Raw genomic sequence first — 22,123 nt, 5'->3', positions numbered from 1 at the left:
TATAACTCCGCATAGCGGCGTGTTCTGGCACAGATAAATTGAACAATCGGCCCTTAGGAAACTTACTACCAGGAATCAAATTAATTGCACAATCGCAATCCCTATGAGGAGGTAGGGCACTGGCTTTGGGCTCATCAAATACATCCCGATAATCCGACAAAAACTCTGGAACTTCAGAAGGAGTGGAAGATGAAATAGACAAAAATGGAACATCACCATGTACCCCCTGGCAACCCCAGCTGGACACAGACATAGATTTCCAGTCCAATACTGGCTTATGAACCTGTAGCCATGGCAACCCCAAAACGACCACATCATGCAGATTATGTAACACCAGAAAGCGGATATCCTACTGATGTGCAGGAGCCATGCACATGGTGAATTGGGTCCAGTACTGAGGCTTATTCTTGGCCAAAGGCGTAGCATCAATTCCTCTCAATGGAATAGGATACTGCAAGGGCTCCAAGAAAAAACCACAGCGCCTAGCATACTCCAAGTCCATCAAATTCAGGGCAGCGCCTGAATCCACAAATGCCATAACAGAATAGGATGACAAAGAGCAAATCAGAGTAATGGACAATAGAAATTAAGACTGTACCGTACCAATGGTGGCAGACCTAGCGAACCGCTTAGTGCGCTTAGGACAATCGGAGATAGCATGAGTGGAATCACCACAGTAAAAACATAGCCCATTCCGACGTCTGTGATCTTGCCGTTCAGCTCTGGTCAAAGTCCTATCACATTGCATAGGCTCAGGCCCATGCTCAGATAGTACCGCCAAATGGTGCACAGCTTTACGCTCACGCAAGCGTCGATCGATCTGAATGGCCAAAGACATAGACTCATTCAGACCAGCAGGCATGGGAAATCCCACCATGACATCCTTAAGGGCTTCAGAGAGACCCTTTCTGAAGATTGCTGCCAGGGCACATTTATTCCACTGAGTGAGCACAGACCACTTTCTAAACTTCTGACAATATATCTCCGCTTCATCCTGACCCTGACACAGAGCCAGCAAGATTTTCTCTGCCTGATCCACTGAATTAGGTTCGTCATAAAGCAATCCAAGCGCCAGGAAAAACGCATCAACATCACGCAATGCCGGATCTCCTGGCGCAAGGGAAAATGCCCAGTCTTGAGGGTCACCACGTAACAAAGAAATAATGATCTTTACTTGTTGAACAGGGTCACCTGAGGAGCGAGGTTTCAAGGCAAGAAACAATTTACAATTATTTTTGAAATTCAAGAACTTAGATCTATCACCAAAAAACAAATCAGGAATTGGAATCCTAGGCTCTGACATCGGATTCTGAACCACAAAATCTTGAATGTTTTGTACCCTTGTAGTGAGATTATCCATCCAAGAGGACATACCTTGAATGTCCATGTTTACACCTGTGTCCTGAACCACCCAGAGGTAAAGGGGAAAAGAGAGACAAAACACACTGCAAAGAAAAAAAAATGGTCTCAGAACTTCTCTTATCCCTCTATTGAGATGCATTAGTACTTTGGGCCACCTGTACTGTTATGACCTGGTGGTCAGGACAATAATGGACCTGGTGGTTAAGAGCACACGGAATGACCAGATAGTCACTGATAATAAAGGACGAGCTCTGGGACATGGGAACTCTGCTGACCGCAATCCCTAATCCTATCACACACTAGAAATAGCCGTGGATTGCTCCTAACGCTCCCTGAAGCCCTGAAGATAGAAAAACAAAGCCTACCTTGCCTCAGAGAAATTCCCCAAAGGAAAAGGCAGCCCCCCACATATAATGACTGTGAGTAAAGATGAAAATACAAACACAGAGATTAAATAGATTTAGCAAAGCGAGGCCCGACTTACTGAACAGACTGAGGATAGGAAAGGTTGCTTTGCGGTCAGCACAAAAACCTACAAAAAGACCACGCAGAGGGCGCAAAATGACCCTCCGCACCGACTCACGGTGCGGAGGCGCTCCCTCTGCGTCCCAGAGCTTCCAGCAAGCAAGACAACAATAAAAATAGCAAGCTGGACAGAAAAATAGCAAACCAAAGAAAAACAAGCAGGAACTTAGCTTCTGCTGGGAAGACAGGTCACAAGAACGATCCAGGAGTGGACTAGACCAATACTGGAACATTGACAGGTGGCATGGAGCAAAGATCTAAGTGGAGTTAAATAGAGCAGCCAGCTAACGAATTAACCTCGTCACCTGTGGAAGGAAACTCAGAAACACCCACCAGAGGAAGTCCATGGACAGAACAAGCCGAAGTACCATTCATGACCACAGGAGGGAGCCCGACAACAGAATTTGCAACAGGATGCATCGTTTCTGGTGCAGCTGCGGGCTGCTACTTTTAGGATGGGGGAGACAATATTCATGGCCCCTTATCAGTCTGAAATATCAGCTCCAAGCTGTTTGCTTTAGCTTGGCTGGCTGTGAGGGGGTACCTCACATTGTTTTTAAAATTATTTATTTGCATAATTTAAAAATATGGCTTGGGACTCCTCTATTCTTGATAATCAGCCATAATAAAGCTGACAGCTGAGGATTGCAGCCTGCAGCTGACAGTTTTTCCTGCACTACTTATAAAAAATATAGGAGAATCCACATCATCATTTTTTAAATGTATTTATTTATTTATAGCACAGTGCCGGATGAATACTTCCATCAGCGGTGCCAGCTCTTGCTGTTATCAGCAAATTCAGGAGTAGTCTAATGGGTGTAGTCCTCTCTCATCAGCCAACGCCTGTGACCAGCTGTAAATTTTTTACCGCCGGTCACATCTGCTGGCTCACGCTGATCTCTGACAGCGTCGAACCACAGCTTTCTGACCAGCGGTAACAATCTTACGACTGATCAGAGCCCATGTTTGCTGTGCTGTCATGCAAAAAGATGTTCGAGCCCCCTAGTCATCTGCATGGGGTCTGGGTTCAGGTACCATTCTGGTACCCAAACCTAACTATTTTTAGATGTTCGCCCAAACCAGCAGGACCTGAACATCCACGGGTTTGCCCATCACTACTCCTATGATGCATGCACCAGCCCCAAATGTCTCCTGTGATATGTGCACCAGCCCCAAATATATTCTGTGATGTATATACTCCAGTCCCAGTGTCTCCTGTGATGCATATGCTACTGTCACAGATGTGGTTTGTGGAACCACAGTGCCATGGATTGCGGAGAACCTGGGGGAGTGACTAAATGAGCACCAGACTGTTTTCTTGAGCCTCTGATGGTGAGGTTAGACTTGGCTCCAGATAAATGCCAGGTCCCACTCCAGGACAGATCAACGGTTGCACAGTAGCTGGACCAAGAAGGACAGACTGGATGGAGCAGCAGGCGGAGTTTGTATCATAGTGCAGTAGGCAGAGTTTGTATCAGAGTGCAGCAGGCAGAGTCTGTATGAGAGTGCAGCAGGCAGGGTCTGCATCATAGTGCAGCAGTCATGATCTGCGAGAGAGGGATCACCGTGCTAAAGGCTAGTGCCTGTCACTGACTGACAAGGGCAAAGCGGTCGACATGCATGGGTTCCAGTGAGGCCTCGACAAGGGAGGGTGGAGGAAACAAACTGTCTTTGAAAGGACGGAGCCAGACGCTGCAATCCTCTTTCACGTCCCACCTCGTGGGCATGCTCCTCGAAGCACAGGTCTATACTGATGGCGAGGGAGACCAGGCCATTGAAAGTAGTTGGTACGTCCTGACCAGCTAGCTCATCGTTTATGTTTCCCCTCCATGAATGTTGCCACCAATGCTTCGTTATTCCAACCGAGTTTGGATGCCAGAGTACGACAGCGTACCACATATTGTTCCACAAATGAGTTGGTCTAGCATAAGCGAAGAAGAGCAGAAGCTGACAAGGTGGTTCACCCAGGTTCATCGAATACTTTGTGAAAAGCTTCCACGAATATTGACAAATTGGAGATGATAGGGTCCTCTCTCTCCCATGATGGATTCAACCATGCCAGGGCCTTACCTCCAAGATGTGACATAAGAAATGCTACCTTTGTTCACTAGAGCCTCTGATGGTGAGGTTAGACTTGGCTCCCCATAAACAGCAGGTACCACTCCAGGACAGACCAACGGTGCCACAAGTCTGTCTCTGAGCTCCTTGGACAGTTCCTTTGACCTCATGATTCTCATTTGGTCTGACATACACTGTGAGCTGTGATGTCATATAAACAGGTGTGTGCCTTTTCAAATCAAGTCCTATCAGTTTAAATAAACACAGCTGGACTCCAATGAAGGAGTAGAACCATCTCAAGGAGGGTCACAAGGAAATGGAAATGTTCTGCTTTATTTCTAATAAAGGACTTTATTCTTGATGTGTCTTTATTTACCTTGTAGCAATAGGATTAGTAATGGATAGGTGCCTTATAGACGCCTCTCCATTACTAAGCCATGGGCTTGATGTCACCTGACAATACAAAGGTGACATCAATCCCACAAATATGAACCCCACTTGTCACCACTACAGGACAAGTGGAAAGAGTCGGCAAAGTTCTGGTGCATCTAATAGATATGCTTTTTCTGTGAAGCTCAGGGCTGCTATTTTTAGGCTGGGGGCCAATATCCCTGGCCCCTTACCAGCCTGAGAATACCAGCCATCTGCTGTGAGCTTTAGCAAGGCTGGTTGTCAAAAATGGGGGGGAACCCACACTGTATTTTTAAATTATCTATTCTTGATAACCAGCCTTGTTGAAGCTGACAGCTGAAGGTTGCAGCCCCAAGCTGTGAGTTTCAAAAATACGGGGGAACCAATACCGGTTTTTTTTTTTAAATATTTATTTACAGCACAGGAACCGGCTAATGATTACACCTTCTCTCGTTGTTATTAGCGGCAGCAGGTGTCGGATGATGGGAGCGGTATTCACATTAGCTGACACCAGTGACTAGAGGTAAACTTTATACCTCCGATCATAGCTGAGTGCTCTCGCTGTCTTTTGACAGCGTTGGAACGCCTCTCTGACTGGCGGGGATGATTTCACTGCTGATCAGAAGCAGTGTTTGTCGTGCTGTCATGCACATGACAGCATGACAAACATTGGACGTTTGGGCCCTTATTCAAGTGAATGTGGTCAGGGTTCGGGTGCGAGTACTGTTCTGATACACAAACCCAAACTTTTTGTTACTGTTCGGCTGAACCCGCCAGACGCGAACATCCAGGTGTCCGCCCATCTTTACTTAGTAGGGCTATTGGTATGATGGTTCAGCTTCCGTACCAGTAACAACACTAGAGGACTCGGATTCATTAAATTTTGCACACACAAGTCTAGACAAGCACCTTCTCCCTTCAATAAGAACTGTCCCTGAGCTGTGCAATTGGAGCGCCCCCAAGGGCTGTGTGGTACTCGAATCTGGGTCATTCTGTTCTCAATGGGAATGTCACGGTGGCTGACCCGGTCCGTGGCCCTCGGGAGGTCTGTTGATGTAGTGGGGGAAAGGTCTTTAAAGGGATAATGTTCGAGACGCCACATGTGGTGTTTGGTCAGGGTGACCAACGCTGCTTAGGGGTCCACTGGGTGATGTTATGGCAGCTAGATGGTAGATGGTGGATGGTGGATGATGTAAGGCGCAGGGAATAACGAGGACACAAGGTTGCAGTCTCTTTACCTTTACTGAAGGCTTCAGCATCCACAGTCCAGGGTAGGGACCACAGGGTAGGCAGAGTCCGGCCGGTCTGAACGCAAATCCAGAGTCCCCTTATCCAGGTGGAATTCAATAGCCTTCCTCTAGTGCCTGGGTGTTGTAGTACCTCCCTGCTGAGCAACTCGGTAAGGTCCTCACAACTATTGTAGATGTTAAGCCTCTTCCTCTCTGTCCCCCTGACGGATAGGACAAACCCATATGATTGGTGGCCTGAGACTTATTATAGGGACCCTAGAGACGCCCCGGCCCCCACAAGTTGCCACCCTGCCTCCTGTGTATATGGTCGGGCAGTCAACGTGGAATCAACTGTCCTGCCAGTCTCTGAAGTAATGGCATAGAGATCCTTACTCCCTCGGTGTTCTGGCTACCGGTAGTGCGCTTCAGAAGGAGGCAGCCTGCTTCTAGCTGGTCTCCCACTGATGTTCCTCTCCTGTTGCTATGACTTCGTTTCTCACTCACAGCAACACAATTCCTTTCAATGTCTCTTTCGTGGGATGCTGCCGCATGGGATGCAGGCGCAGCTCCTGGAACCCACTCCAACCAGCCTCTGCCAAACTCGGTTAGGACTCAATGAATATCTCCTACTTCCTCCAGTCAGCTTCTGCCTAACTTCCTAACCAACCCACCAGTTTTACCCAAGTGTGAGGAGTGCCCAAATAGATAGAAGCATGGCTCCCCCTGGCGGACTGGAGTGTGAAGTGTGTTTTGTGGTTGTGATACCTGGACAGAAGATCTCCTTCATTGCCCTCAGACGTAACATCACTCCCCCTGATGGAAGAATAACATTACTGCAACGACCAGGATTCTGGTGAGCTGCACAATAGCATCAGTGTGCTGAACGTGGCTGTGCCTTTTCTTTTATAACTGCTGATGAGGTAATCACAGTAAAGGCACTACCAAGATGGCTATGGTATTACAGTGACTGGCTGACAATCCCTGCATGTTTATTGGCTATGTAACAAATGCCAAACATGCAGGACGGGGACTCAACCTTCAAATCCAGTTAATGGTCGCCAAGTGCCGAGTACATCAGAGCACCCAGATACTAGAGTGGTATCTGAGTATCACCGAGCATGTTTGCCCATCTACTATATAATTGTCTAAGGGGTACTTTCATCTTTCTGTTGGCAACTTTCATCACGGAAATCCCGCGTCGCTGATTGGTTTTGCCAGCTGCCTCTCCTGGCTGCCCCGACCAATCAGCGACGGGCACAGTCCGGCGAGAATTAGTCCCTCCCTACTCCCCTGCAGTCAGTGCCCGGCGCCTGCATACTCCCCTCCAGTCAGCGCTCACACAGGGTTAATGCTACCATTAATGGATCGTGTTATGCCGCCGCTAACGCACTCCATTAACGCTGCTATTAACCCTGTGTGTCTCCAACTTTTTACTATTGATGCTGCCCATGCAGCATCAATAGTAAAAAGATGTCATGTTAAAAATAATAAAAAAACAAAAAACCTGCTATTCTCACCTTCCGTAGTCCGCCCAGGTGCGCGCGGCTGCCGCTAGCTTCCGTTCCCAGAGATGCATTGCGAAATTACCCAGAAGACGTAGCGGTCTCGCGAGACCGCTAAGTCATCTGGGTAATTTCGCAATGCATCCTGGGAACGGAAGATGGCGGCAGCCGCGTGTGCATTGGCACAGCTTTGCTGGATCCCGGTGGGTGAGTACATAACTATTTTTTATTTTAATAATTTTTTTTAACAGGGATATGGTGCCCACACTGCTATATACTATGTGGGCTGTGTTATATACCGTGTGGCTGCTATATACTACCTGGCCAGTATTAGATACTATGTGGGCTGTGTTATATACTGCGCGGGCTGTGCTATATATTACGTGGCCAGTGTTATATACTGCGTGGGCTGTGTTATATACTGTTTGGGCTGTGTTATATACTGCGTGGCCACTGTTATATACTGCGTGGCCTGTATTAACGCATCGGGTATTCTACAATATGTATATATATAGCAGCCACATAGTATATAGCACAGGCCACGTAGTGTTTGTCTGCTATATACTACATGGCTCCTATATACTACGTGACCTGTGCTATATACTATGTGGCTGCTATATTCATAATGTACATACATACATATTCTAGAATACCCGATGCGTTAGAATCGGGCCACCATCTAGTTCCTAATAATTACCGTATATACTCGAGTATAAGCCGACCCGATTATAAGCCGACCCCCCTAATTTTGCCACAAAAAACTGGGAAAACTTTATGACTCGAGTATAAGCCTAGGGTGGAAATGCAGCAGCTACCGGTAAATGTCAAAAGTAAAAATAGATACCAATAAAAGTAAAATTAATTGAGACATCAATAGGTTAAGTGTTTTTGAATATCCATATTGAATCAGGAGCCCCATATAATGCCCCATAAGGTTTATGATGGGCCTCATAAGATGCTCTCTATTAAAGTATGCCCCATATAACCCTGCATAAAGGTTAATAATGGCCCCATAAGATGCTACATAGACACATTTGCCCAATATAATGCTGGACAAATGTTGATTATGGCCCCATAAGATGCTCCATAAAGATATTTGCCCCATAGAGTGCTGCAAAAACGTTGATCATGGCTCCATACAGACATTTGCCCCATATAGACACTTGCCCCATATAGTGTTGCACAAATGTTATGGCACCATACAGACACTTGTCCCATATAGTGCTGCACAAACATTATGGCCCCATACAGACACTTTCCCCATACAGTGCTGCACAAACATCATGGGCCCCATACAGTGCTGCACAAATGTTATGGCCCCATAAAGTGCTGCACAAACGTTATGGCCCCATACAGTGCTGCACAAACGTTATAGCCCCATATAGTGCTGCACAAACGTTATGGTCCCATATAGTGCTGCACAAATGTTGTGGCCCCATATAGTTCTGCACAAACGTTATGGCCCCATAAAGTGCTGCACAAATGTTGTGGCCCCATATGGTGCTGCACAAACGTTATGGCCCCATAAAGTGCTGCACAAATGTTGTGGCCCCATATTGTGCTGCACAAACGTTGTGGCCCCATATAGTGCTGCACAAACTTTATGGCCCCATATAGTGCTGCACAAACGTTATGGCCCCATAAAGTGCTGCACAAACGTTATGGCCCCATACAGTGCTGCACAAACGTTGTAGCCCCATACAGTGCTGCACAAACGTTATGGTCCCATATAGTGCTGCACAAATGTTGTGGCCCCATATTGTGCTGCACAAACGTTGTGGCCCCACATAGTGCTGCACAAACGTTATGACCCCATATAGTGCTGCACAAACGTTATGGCTCCATAAAGTGCTGCACAAACGTTATGGCCCCATACAGTGCTGCACAAACGTTATGGTCCCATATAGTGCTGCACAAACGTCGTGGCCCCATACAGTGCTGCACAAACGTTATGGCCCCATATAGTGCTACACAAACGTTATGGCCCCATAAAGTGCTGCACAAACGTTATGGCCCCATACAGTGCTGCACAAACGTTGTGGCCCCATATAGTGCTGCACAAACGTTATGGCCCCATACAGTGCTGCACAAATGTTGTGGCCCCATATAGTGCTGCACAAACGTTATGGTCCCATATAGTGCTGCACAAACGTTGTGGCCCCATATAGTGCTGCACAAACGTCATGGCCCCATATAGTGCTGCACAAACGTTATGGCCCCATAAAGTGCTGCACAAATGTTGTGGCCCCATATAGTGCTGCACAAACGTTATGGTCCAATATAGTGCTGCACAAACGTTGTGGCCCCATATAGTGCTGCACGAACGTTATGGCCCCATATAGTGCTGCACAAACGTTATGGCCCCATAAAGTGCTGCACAAATGTTATGGCCCCATACAGTGCTGCACAAACGTTATGGCCCCATATAGTGCTGCACAAACGTTGTGGCCCCATATAGTGCTGCACAAACGTTATGGCCCCATACAGTGCTGCACAAATGTTGTGGCCCCATATAGTGCTGCACAAACGTTATGGTCCCATATAGTGCTGCACAAACGTTGTGGCCCCATATAGTGCTGCACAAACGTCATGGCCCCATATAGTGCTGCACAAACGTTATGGCCCCATAAAGTGCTGCACAAATGTTGTGGCCCCATATAGTGCTGCACAAACGTTATGGTCCCATATAGTGCTGCACAAACGTTGTGGCCCCATATAGTGCTGCACGAACGTTATGGCCCCATGTAGTGCTGCACAAACGTTATGGCCCCATAAAGTGCTGCACAAATGTTATGGCCCCATACAGTGCTGCACAAACGTTATGGCCCCATATAGTGCTGCACAAACGTTGTGGCCCCATACAGTGCTGCACAAACGTTATGGCCCCATATAGTGCTGCACAAACTTTATGGCCCCATAAAGTGCTGCACAAACGTTGTGACCCCATATAGTGCTGCACAAACGTTATGGCCCCATATCGTGCTGCACAAACGTGCCCCCATATAGTGCTGCACAAACGTTATGGCCCCATATAATGCTGCACAAACGTTATGGCTCCATAAGATGCTCCATACAGACACTTGCCCCATTTGCTATTGCTGCAATAAAAAATAAAAAAAATCACATACGTACCTCTCCGTTGCTCAGGCCCCCGGCACTTTCAATATTCACCTGCTCCTCGTTCCGGCGCCACTCCATCTTCAGTGTCTCCTGCACTGACGTTCAGGCACAGGGCGCGCATTAACCACGTCACCGCGCCCGGTGGCCTGAGCGTCACTGCTGAAGACGGAGCGGTGCTGGAACGAGGAGCAGGTGAATATCGCGCAGCGCAGTGCTCCCCTCCTCGTTATACTTACCTGCTCCTGGTGCGGTCCCTGCACGTCTATTCCCTGGCGCCGGCAGCTTCTTCCTGTACTGAGCGTTCACTGTTACCGCTCATTACAGTAATGAATATGCGGCGGTGGAGCCACATATTCATTACTGTAATGAGCGGTACCATGTGACCGCTCAGTACAGGAAGAAGCTGTCAGCGCCGAGGAAAAGATGTGCAGGGACCGCACCAGGAGCAGGTGAGCATAATTAGACAGCCCCCGCTCTCCCTCTCCTGCCAACTCCTGGGTATTACTCGAGTATAAGCCGAGAGGGGGACTTTCAGCCCAGAAAAATTGGCTAAAAATCTCGGCTTATACTCGAGTATATACGGTACCTAAAATCTCCACTGACATCTAGTGGTCATTAATCATATCACAATCTTACACATTAAATTACATGAGAGTATGTACATTCAACCCACTGGAGTTGTCAGGTGGGTATACAAGTCTTATTTGTATACTGCTATGCAAGGAAGGGATTCCAAGCGTGGGATTCCCTGCTTATACTTTTGTGCTGTTCCATTATACACTGTTCAAAAAAATAAAGGGAACACTTAAACAACAGAATATAACTCCAAGTAACTCAAACTTCTGTGAAATCAAACTGTCCAATACTGTTTGACAATCAATTTCACATGCTGTTATGCAAATGGAATAGACAACAGATGGAAATTATTGCCAATTATCAAGACACACTCAATAAATGAGTGGTTCTGCAGGTGGGGACCACAGACCACATCTCAGTACCAATGCTTTCTGGCTGGTGTTTTGATCACTTTTGAATGTTGGTTGTGCTTTCACACTCGTGGTAGCATGAGACGAACTCTACAACCCACACAAGTGGCTCAGGTAGTGCAGCTCATCCAGGATGGCACATCAATGCAAGCTGTGGCAAGAAGGTTTGCTATGTCTGTCAGCGTAGTGTCCAGAGGCTGGAGGCGCTACCAGGAGACAGGCCAGTACATCAGGCAATGTGGAGGGGGCCATAGAAGGGCAACAACCCAGCAGCAGGACGGCTACCTCAGCGTTTGTGTAAGGAGGAACAGGAGGAGCACTGACAGAGCCCTGCAAAATGACCTCCAGCAGGCCACAAACGTGCATGTGCCTGCACAAATGGTTAGAAACAGACTCCATGAGGATGGTCTGAGTGCCCAACGTCCACAGATGGGGGTTGTGCTCACAACCCAACACCATGCAGGACTCTTGGCATTTGCCACAGAACACCAGGATTGTTCATGTGAAATTGATTTTCAAACACTGTTGCTTCCTAAGTGGACAGTTTGATTTCACAGAAGTTTGATTTACTTGGAGTTATATTCTGGTGTTTAAGTGTTCCCTTTATTTTTTGGAGCAGTGTACATATACAGTACAGTCCAAAAGTTTGGATACACCTTCTCATTTAAAGATTTTTCAGTATTTTCATGACTATGAAAATTGTACACGTGAAGAGAAAACACCGTGTGCACTGCTACAAATCGGTGCTAAGACTTAGGTTCCCAAACCATCAATATATATAGCACAAAAGTCTAGCACTCAACTTCAGTAACCGTAGAAACGATTTATTGGTAGCACAAGAAACGTTTCAGTCCCTTGGGACTTTCATCAGTCACGTGTATATGAGGGCCAATATGGCCAGGGAAATAGAGCTGAGCACAATATAGATGATAATAGCGCATCCGTAGAACGCCCCAAATAACGTAAATAGGGGAGGTAGTAAGAGCTGGAGGGCAGAGACGAAATGGTGGGGAATGACCACCTGTAGGGAAGCACACCCGCAACTGAACAAACTGGATAAAGAGGGGAGGAGAACCGCCTCCAGACACGGCGTCCACCGCGTCCACCACGGTCCTGAGTGACGGTGGCAGTGCCGCGACTTGATGCGAGTTTCTCGCAATGAACTCTCAAATGTGGCCAAAAAAACCCCATAATCAGGTTCCTCACATCATGTTCTCATATATTTCATGCAGTTAATAGCCCTCTGTGTCTGTACTGTTACATACTTAGGCTGTTAACTGGTTCATGCAGCTTTACATGAACACCCGATCCTTACACTATGACTGCTCGGAACAACGAAAGCAATTGTTACCATCCACCTCTCGTGTCTCCCCTTTTCCTATAGATTGTAAGCTTGCGAGCAGGGCCCTCACTCCTCTTGGTATCTGTTTTGAACTGTGTTTTTGTTACGCTGTAATGTCTATTGTCTGTACAAATCCCCTCTATAATTTGTAAAGCGCTGCGGAATATATTGGAGCTATATAAAATTATTATTATTAATAATGTGTAGTGTAATTATCTGTATAGACAGTGTCACACTTTGCGTGCGCTTATATGGCAGCTGAAATAAGTGGGACTCAATTGTCAGATGACTAATATCTCCAAGAAATAATGAAGTAGCTGTCCCTTTATAGAGAACAGAGAGGACAAAGACATACAGAGCCTTTTCAGCATGTATTGTATAGTCTTACTACTGTACCTTTTAAGCAATGCGCTATGAAATGGAGTAAGATAACATATTAATAATGATAAAAAATGTAATTGTAACTCTAGTTATTTGCAGGATTTAGAATTTTTAACTCTAAAATTTCTAGAGCACACAGATTAGAACTGCACAGTGCATTCTCTTCTGCCCCTTTTAGACCTCACACAGTACAGCTGTGCTACTATTAAACTTCCCTCTTTAATGATATATCTCACACTTAGCGTGACCAATAAAATAAAATGATCTCCACTATGGTACTAGTATAAAAGTCATAATTTTATTTTAACACAATAACATAAAAGATGTTAAAAAACACCAATTACTACATGTAAAGAAGGGTACAAAATCCAAAACAAGGGACTATACTGCCATAGGTAGTTTCAGAAAATCAGGCAAAACACTCGCAAGTATATGAACATATTTACCACGGATGAAAAGCCTAAATATATATTAAAGTTAGTGTTAAGCTATTACCTCAGAGTGTGTATGGTGGTAAGTATAGTTGTTAATCCTAATATCACTAAATGGGTAAGTAAATACTTATTCCCATAATAATCTAGCCACCAATTTACTCTTAATATATGGCATACATACAGTGGATGGTATATGAAAAGAGTTGTATACCTTGCTGTCAGCCACAAGAAAGTACCTCGGCGTCCCTCTGCCCCGACGCGGGTTTCGCGTTCTGCTTCTTCGGGAGGCACTATTTAAGAGAAAATTGGTGGCTAGATTATTATGGGAATAAGTATTTACTTACCCATTTAGTGATATTAGGATTAACAACTATACCTACCACCATACACACTCTGAGATAATAGCTTAACACTAACTTTAATATATATTTAGGCTTTTCATCAGTGGTAAATATGTTCATATACTTGCGAGTGTTTTTCCTGATTTTCTGAAACTACCTATGGCAGTATAGTCCCTTGTTTTGGATTTTGTACATGTAGTAAATGGTGTTTTTTAACATCTTTTATGTTATTGTGTTAAAATAAAATTATGACTTTTAGACTAGTACCATAATGGAGATCATTTTATTTTATTGGTCATGTGAGACATAAAGTTTTGGATGGTACAAATACCCTTCATGTGGAAGGGATTCTAGTAGTATTACATTGGGCAGCACGGTGGCTCAGTGGATAGCACTGCAGCCTTGCAGCGCTGGGGTCCTGGGTTCTAATCCCACCCAGGACAACATCTGCAAAGAGTTTGTATGTTCTCTCCGTGTTTGCGTGGGTTTCCTCCGGGTTCTCCGGTTTCCTCCCACATTCCAAAGACATACTGATAGGAATTCTAGATTGTGAGCCCAATTGGGGACAGTGATGATAATGTGTGCAAACTGTAAAGCGCTGCGGAATATGTTAGCGCTATATAAAAATAAAGATTATTATTATAAGATTATTAGAGCAATTGTTTGTGAATATACCTCTTTAATGATAGTGTGATGACTCTGCTCATCCAGACTCAGTCTAGACAGCAAAGCTGACAAATAAGTTACAGTGAGATACAACAGCAAAAAAAAAATGTTTAGACAAAAATCCTCTTTTCAGTTATACCAATTTAATGTTCAAAAACCAGAAACCATTCAGTGTGACATATCCGATTACAGCAGTCATCTACAAAGATGCATACTTTTTCATGTCACCTTACAATGATATTTAGGTTCTCCTTAATTTTTCTTTTTCAGTTACTGCAGATCTTGATGCCCATAATAAAATTGATTATTCTGTGATAAATCCTCCACGAGTGCAGAAAATGCATATTGATCTGGATCTAAAGGTAATGAGTCACATTTTAAAGAAAGTAACTTCATAGTCACCTGACAGGCTTTCAAACTGAGCAAACCTATATTGATAAAAATAATGTGTAAATGATGAGTTGAAAAGTTTTTTTTTCATAAACATATGAGGATACAGGAATTTCTTTTTTTTTCCTATTTTTATTCCTACAGTGCTTATGTCACTGCTATGATCCATATCTTTTGTTTTTACTTTTTTTTGTAACATAGCAGCTTTATTTTTCATATTTTTATGCCACCATTTACCTTACAGTTTAGTGTATTGGAAATATAAAGACAATCTTTTGGGTGTAATTGGAAAAGAAACCCACTAACTTTTTATAATTTTTTTTGCTCTACTGCTTTTTAATAATAAAAACTTAGTTAGTTTAGGTGTTCACCTTCTATGGTTGTGCATAGGCACAATACTTTGCAGCTTGAGTGTTTTCAGAGGATTACCTCTGCTGCAGCAGACTTCCCTCAGTCTTCACTCGCAGGTATAAGAAAGCATCAGGCTTAGAATATGTAAAAGTACCAAAGGTACAAGACACTTTTTTCTAGGGAGGTGAGGTAACCAAAAACAGCAAATGTAAAAAGGGATCGATTTATTTATTTTACATTACTAGCACTAGTACTTTTCTATTAAAGTATATTGTCATTTTGGTAATCCGTTGTTAATTAAAGAAGTTGTCCACTACTTGGACAACTTCTTCTCATACCCCTCACTTGGCCTCCAGAAAATAATAAAGCTTATACTCAACTCCTGTGGCGGCGCCATTCCCACTGTGTTGGCACTTGCTCTCCCCAGGGCTCTCGTGAGGAGTTGTGACACATGACACTGGCGTCCAATCAGCACTGGCGCCATCATACGAATTCAGCATGAAGAAGATGTCCGGAATCAGCTGCAGCCCTGGCTTCCCTAAATTGTCAGGGAGTGATTGCAATCAACATTCTCTGTATAGTGAGCTGTGACTGTAACCACTCCCTGCACACCCGTTTGACTGAAAGCAAGTGGTTCTCTATAGGATAGAAATTCCTTTTCTCCCGGTGGTCATGCTTTCAGTGAGGTGGACAGACAGCAATGTAATGCTATTTACCTGCAAATTACCAATATATCTGCAAGTAACGTAAACCTAATTTTTGCTGATGACTGATTTCCTGTAAATCGGCTTTCCGGTCCAAATCGATAAGTCTGACTGGACAACCCCTTTAACTGTAAAATATGCTTGTGGCCATTATGCTATGACTTTAATTCATGTTATTCATTGAATTACACACAGGGAGCTATACTCCATTCTGGAGCCCACGACCAGGAAGAAGCTAACATAGCTCCTATTATTCTACCTGAGACAAGGCAATCCATGCTTTTGGTGGGATTATCTGAATATTTTTTCAACTCTTTAGGCAAAGCGTATTTCATGTCAGATATTCTAAAACTGACACTTACACAGGAACAGGTAAGGACAAAATTTATAAAGACCATACATAGCAAATGTCTGTATGTCTTTACATTAGAAATATAACATGCATACAGGGAGAGGGGTTAGGCTTGCTCACTATATTCTTATCAAAGCACTGGTATGTTTAAATGCCACTTAGAGGGGGTGATACCATACTCATTAAATTAAATACTTCAATACAAATTGGGACCCTGATTCATTTTTTGCATTTTTTTTAATGTCACTTTTCTTATTTGTCTTTTGATATTAGCTGCTGTTTTTGGTGCCAAATTCATCAAAATTGTGCTTGCAATTTCCTTAATTTCGAGCAAAGTAAAAAATGGGTTTTCTTCCTGTCTTGAACTGTTTTGCGGCTTTTGGTGCCAAAAGTCATGAAAATTGTACCAAAATTTTGTCATACTCAAAAATAAACCAAGAGAAAACTGGAGTTAAGTTGAGACTTTAAAAAAAAAAAAAAAAAAAGTCACAATTAATGAATCAGGCGAAAACATCGGGAATTGCTTAACTCCGCCCACAAAGTAAAACAAAAAAAAAAAAAACAAGCAAGCAATAGACTTTAAAAAGAAGCATATAAAATAATTAATCGGGTGCAAATAAAAAAAGGTGCAAAACACAAAGCTAGATAAAAACATGAGCAAACGCAATGATGAATCCAGGTCTATGTCAATTGTGGAAGGTCGGTTCACTAAGCTGCTCCTCGAAGTAGACACAGGACCATGTGTGGTTAAAGTTTCTGGGGTGGTTTATTGCATCATAAACCAAAAAACGAAACTGGTAACATAAAAACAACCTTTCTTAAAAAGTTCATATAAAGTCCTGCCCAGTACCTCTGGGTCAACACATATAGCCGCAAGAGCTGAAGGTCTGGAGGCTTCCTACTGCCACACAACACAGACAGAGGAAAAACACTGGCTGGACATTTAACTCCCTTCAGCCACACCCTGGAGTTGGAGGTATGGTGGGTAGGCTTTGCGTCCATCTCTGCCCTATCCACCATGAAAGCCAGGCCCATATAGAGACTGGATTGCTTTCAGCGCATATCATGCTGGAGAAAACACTTATGGCTTTCACATCACGCAGAAAAGCAACCTTTGCAACACATATCTCCCCTCACATACGGCATCAGTGACCTTGTCATATATTTCTCCCCTATGCCAAAAACCAGGGACTTTGGCACCTTCGGACACCAAACAGACAATTTGGGAGGGCGCATATGTGTTCCCGTGTAACTTACCGGACCTGTGTCCTACATGGAACCTGAAATCCTGGAGGCCTAAGAACTACTTAGTTAAACTGGCATTCTTACCCTTTTTTCCCTTAACCATCTCAGAGGGGGATGTTCGTACACGAGTTTGAATCTCCGGTCTAGTAGATAATACCACAATGTATCCACGCCCATTTTATGGCTAGACACTCTTTGTCTACAAAGGCATAATTTTTTTCACATGACTAGAGCTTCCAGATCAGATACAGGTTGAGATGCTCTTCCTCATTTATTTCCTGAGACAGCATGGCTCCCAACCTGACTTCTGAGGCATCCGTCTGGACCACAAACTCCTTGCTGAAGTCTGGTCTGACCAGAACTGGATGTTTACACAAAGCCTGCTTCAGCTCCTGGAATGCCATCTCTGTTTCAGCAGTCCATTTCACGAGGGTCAACTTGGTACCTTTAAGAAAATCCATTAATGGTGCAGCGATTATAGCTAAATTTTGGATGAACTGCTGGTAATAGCCCACAATTCAAAGAAATGCCCTTACTTGCTTCTTGGAAAGCGGTTGCGGCCACTTCTGAATCGTTTTAATCTTATTTATTTGTGGTTTAATTTTGCCACTTCTGACGACATAGCCTAGGTACTTGGCCTCTTCCTTCCTTATGGCACACTTTTTCAGATTTATGATGAACCCCGCACTTCTTAAAGCATCCAGAACCAACTGTACCTTTGTCAGCTGACTAGCCCAGTCAAGGCTAAATATCACAATGTGATCGAGGTACGCTGTGGCATACTTTTTATGCAGAGCCAGGATCCAATCAATCGCCCTCTGGAAGGTGGCTGGGACCCTCTGTAGACCGAACACACCTGTCAGGAGTCGAGAAAACTTTCTTCTCCTTGACACTCTGGGACATGGGGATCTGTCAATAGCCCTTCGTCAGGTTCAGGGATGTAATGTACCTCGCTGGTTCAAGTCTCTCAATGAGTTCATCCACACAAGGCATCAGGTTAGCATCAAACCTAGAGACTTCATTCAGCTTGAGGTAGTCTTTACAAAACCACCACTCACTGTCGGGCCCTATATCACCCCTCTCTGTGCTTCCGGAATTCTATAGGGTTTGAGGATCACCCTTTCATGCGGTTCGGTCAACATGTCAACACGTCATAATCCACCACCTGCGTATGCCCCGGCAACTCTGAGAATAGGTCACGGTTCTACAGCAACAGCTCCAGACACTGTTGCCTCTGGGCCAGCATCAGAGTCTCTGCAATGGTGACATCGTCGACTGTGACTTTGGGACTGGCTCCCAGGCAAGGGGTGTCCAGCGATTCTTGGTCTCGCCAGGGTTTCTGCAAGTTCACATCATAGACCTAGCGTGGCTTCCTTCGCCCCAGCTGGTGTACCTTGTAATCAACTTTGCCCAGTTTTTTCACCACCTCATATGGGCCTTGCCACTTGGCTAGGAACTTGCTCTCCACTGTGGTGATAATCACTAGCATATGGTTCCCGTGCTGGAGCTGCCTCAGCCTTGCTGATCGGTCATACACTCTTGCCTGTGCGTCCTGTGCTGGAGAAGATGCTCCTTCATGATAGGCATTCTCTCCTGCAGCTGGGCGACATGCTCTATGATGCTCCAGTGTAATGTGACCTCGGCTTCCCATGTCCCCTTGCTGATGTCCAGGAGCCCTCGCAGATGTCTACCATACAGGAGCTCAAATGGCCGGAAGCCAATAGAGGTGTGGGGAACTTACCTGATGTAGAAGAGGAAAAATGGAAGAAGGTAATCCCAGTCTCGACCATGCTTCTCAATTACCTTTTTAAGCATGGCTTTCAAGGTTTTATTTAAGCATTCTACTAGGCCATCAGTCTGTGGACAGTACACTGAAGTTCGCAGCTGGACAATCTGGACGACCCTACACAGTTCTTTCCCTTGCTCATGAAGGGGGTTCCCTGGTCTGTCAAAATCTCCTTCGGCAGGCCTGTTTCTATTATATAGGAGCTTATCTCTCAAATGAGATAAAAAAGGTTTCTTAAAAAAGCAAAAGCACAAAGGCAGAAAGTCACTTTTCTTTTTTGTCTTGTAACGCTCCCTGACAACTTTGTCAAGATGGCACCTGCAGTTCATGAATTTGCTGCAAAGTCAAAAAAGGGCTTCTTTTCTGTCATTAATAGTGTTGAGCGATACCGTCCGATACTTGAAAGTATCGGTATCGGATAGTATCGGCCGATATCCGAAAAATATCGGATATCGCCGATACCGATATCCGATACCAATACAAGTCAATGGGACATCAAGTATCGGAAGGTATTCTCATGGTTCCCAGGGTCTGAAGGAGAGGAAACTCTCCTTCAGGCCCTGGGATCCATAGGGATGTGTAAAATAAAGAATTAAAATAAAAAATATTGATATATTTACCTCTCCGGCGGCCCCTGAACTCAGCGCGGGTAACCGGCAGGCTTCGTTGTTCAAAATCAGCGCTTTTAGGACCTGAGAATCACGTCCCGGCTTCTGATTGGTCGCGGGCCGCCTATGTGACCGCCACGCGACCAATCACAAGCCGCGACGTCACCGCAAGCTATTAACGCGCTCATTTTTAAAAATGAGCGCGGTAATGACTTTCAAAGACGTAGCGGCTTGTGATTGGTCACGGCCACGCGATCAATCACAAGCCGCTACGTCTTTGAAAGCCATTAACGCGCTCATTTTTAAAAATGAGCGCGTTAATAGCTTGCGGTGACGTCGCGGCTTGTGATTGGTCGCGTGGCGGTCACATGGGCGGCCCGCGACCAATCAGAAGCCGGGACGTGATTCTCAGATCCTAAAAGCGCTGATTTTGAACAACGAAGCCTGCCGGTTACCCGCGCTGAGTCCAGGGGCCGCCGAAGAGGTAAATATATCAATATTTTTTATTTTAATTCTTTATTTTACACATCTCTATGTATCCGATACCGATACCCGATACCACAAAAGTATCGGATCTCGGTATCGGAATTCCGATACCGCAAGTATCGGCCGATACCCGATACTTGCGGTATCGGAATGCTCAACACTAGTCATTAACCATTTTAGCCACTTTTTGAACAAAACCTCGCAACTTTTTCAAAACGTCACAAAAGATACAACTTTTGAAAAAGATGCATAAATCTAGGCTGAGTAGAGTTGCTCCAAATTTTGTGACTTTTTAAAAAGTTTAAATTGCTCAATCAGATCAAAACATCTGGAAACACTAAACTCCGCCCGCAAAGCAGGGTTAAAAAACAGGTGCGCACATATAAAACAGACTTAAAATAAAGCGGAAATATAATAATGAATTAGAAGAGAAAAAAACACAAAACTAGACAAAAAAACAAGCATAAAGGCAACGATGATTGGGGCCCCTGGGTCTATTATTAGGCCAAGTGGCAGTGTGAAAATTGCAAGATTTTTTTTAAATATAGATAGTGATAAGAACATTTTTAAAAGAAAATATCAAAAATAAAAAATCCATTCACCATTAAAACTATTATATCCTATCTTTGATGCAAGCTCAGGAACTGAGTAACAGGGAACTATGAGGACTAAACAGGTCCTTTTAAACATCTAAAGAAAATTCACAGGATATATCATAAATGCTTGATCGGTGTTTGTCTCCCACCTCTAACACTTTCACCAAGAAGGAGAATAGGGGTTCAATTAGACCATTTGACTAGTTCAGCACCTCGATAGTCTCCATAGGAATTTATGGAGTGATGGCAACACTTGCAAGCATCAACGTTTCTATTAAGCTATGAATACACAGCAGTGACTATGAAACAGGCAGACTGAGGTCACCACGACATTTTATTTATAGGTGAGGGATATGGCATAAATGTTTAAAATATTAATTCCCCTTTAAGCTTCTAAATGTTAAAAATATAAATTTAGTTAGTCACATCAGACAAGTTCCAGGAATCAATATAAAAAATGGCTGAAAGACACTGATTGGCTGGATTAGCAGCCAAGACTTCTCCGTCTACCTTTAAGCCTAAAGGGGTGTAAAAGGATATTCTTATAGGATAAATTGGCTTATGGTGAAGTTAAATGTCTACTGCATTAGTGATTCTTGGAACCTTTTTCAATCAAAGGTTCCCCTTAAGGCAGCAGCATGAGGCGCTGATACGTGTACAATAGGTACAGCAAATGGATCTTGCTTTAAAATACTAATGTATGGGTACAGTCAGACTACCATATTACTCACGCAAGGATAGCATCGCAATCCTCGAATTGGCCGTTGGCTATCCTGACCTTAGCGTGACAGCATGTATTTCTATGCAGCTGTCATTCTCAGATCCGGAGAGCTGACGTCCAGTCCGAGGATTGTAATACAGCAGTCTGACTGCACTCTAAAGTTGGGAAACAATGCAGATAAATCTTAGCTGGATCTTTTTTACATTAGAGTTGGGAGGCTCTTCAAAGGTGAGATGTTTGAGAATAACTGACATGGTTACATAATAATTTATTCTCCAGCTGAATGTAATTAAAGGGACCCTTTAATAAGCTTGTCCCTAAAATAATTGATTTAAATTTTTCAGCATCCACATGCATTATGGCTAAGAACAGATGGCTATCGTGCTTTCATTCCTGATGTAAGTAAATTCCTAGCTGTATCTAATTACTGATCAGAAATAATTGGACTGTAGGCTATATTCAATAGACTGTGCACTGGAGCTAGCCAACAAGCTTTACCCTTGGTGGCAAGCACATAACAATGGCCC

At 44.2% G+C, this 22,123-nt stretch overlaps 1 protein-coding gene across 5 annotated transcripts in view; it reads left to right on the top strand.

Moving 5' to 3' along the window:
- Positions 1 to 22,123, top strand: part of LOC138667605 (bactericidal permeability-increasing protein-like) — a 295,646-nt gene that overhangs the window by 107,866 nt on the left and 165,657 nt on the right. For 2 of the 5 annotated variants that reach the window (XM_069755740.1, XM_069755738.1), the window contains exons 8-10: positions 14,628 to 14,719; positions 15,998 to 16,174; positions 21,941 to 21,994. In XM_069755740.1, coding sequence (XP_069611841.1) covers positions 14,628 to 14,719; positions 15,998 to 16,174; positions 21,941 to 21,994 — 323 coding nt within the window. The remainder of the gene's footprint in view (positions 1 to 14,627; positions 14,720 to 15,997; positions 16,175 to 21,940; positions 21,995 to 22,123) is intronic. The other 3 variants (XM_069755742.1, XM_069755739.1, XM_069755743.1) reach the window with 3 other exon arrangements.

This window comes from Ranitomeya imitator, chromosome 2 (assembly GCF_032444005.1).
Source record: "Ranitomeya imitator isolate aRanImi1 chromosome 2, aRanImi1.pri, whole genome shotgun sequence".
NCBI classification, from domain to species: Eukaryota; Metazoa; Chordata; class Amphibia; order Anura; family Dendrobatidae; genus Ranitomeya; species Ranitomeya imitator.
The sequence above is the reverse complement of the archived record's forward strand: the minus strand, read 5'-3'. Positions and strand labels throughout refer to the sequence as shown.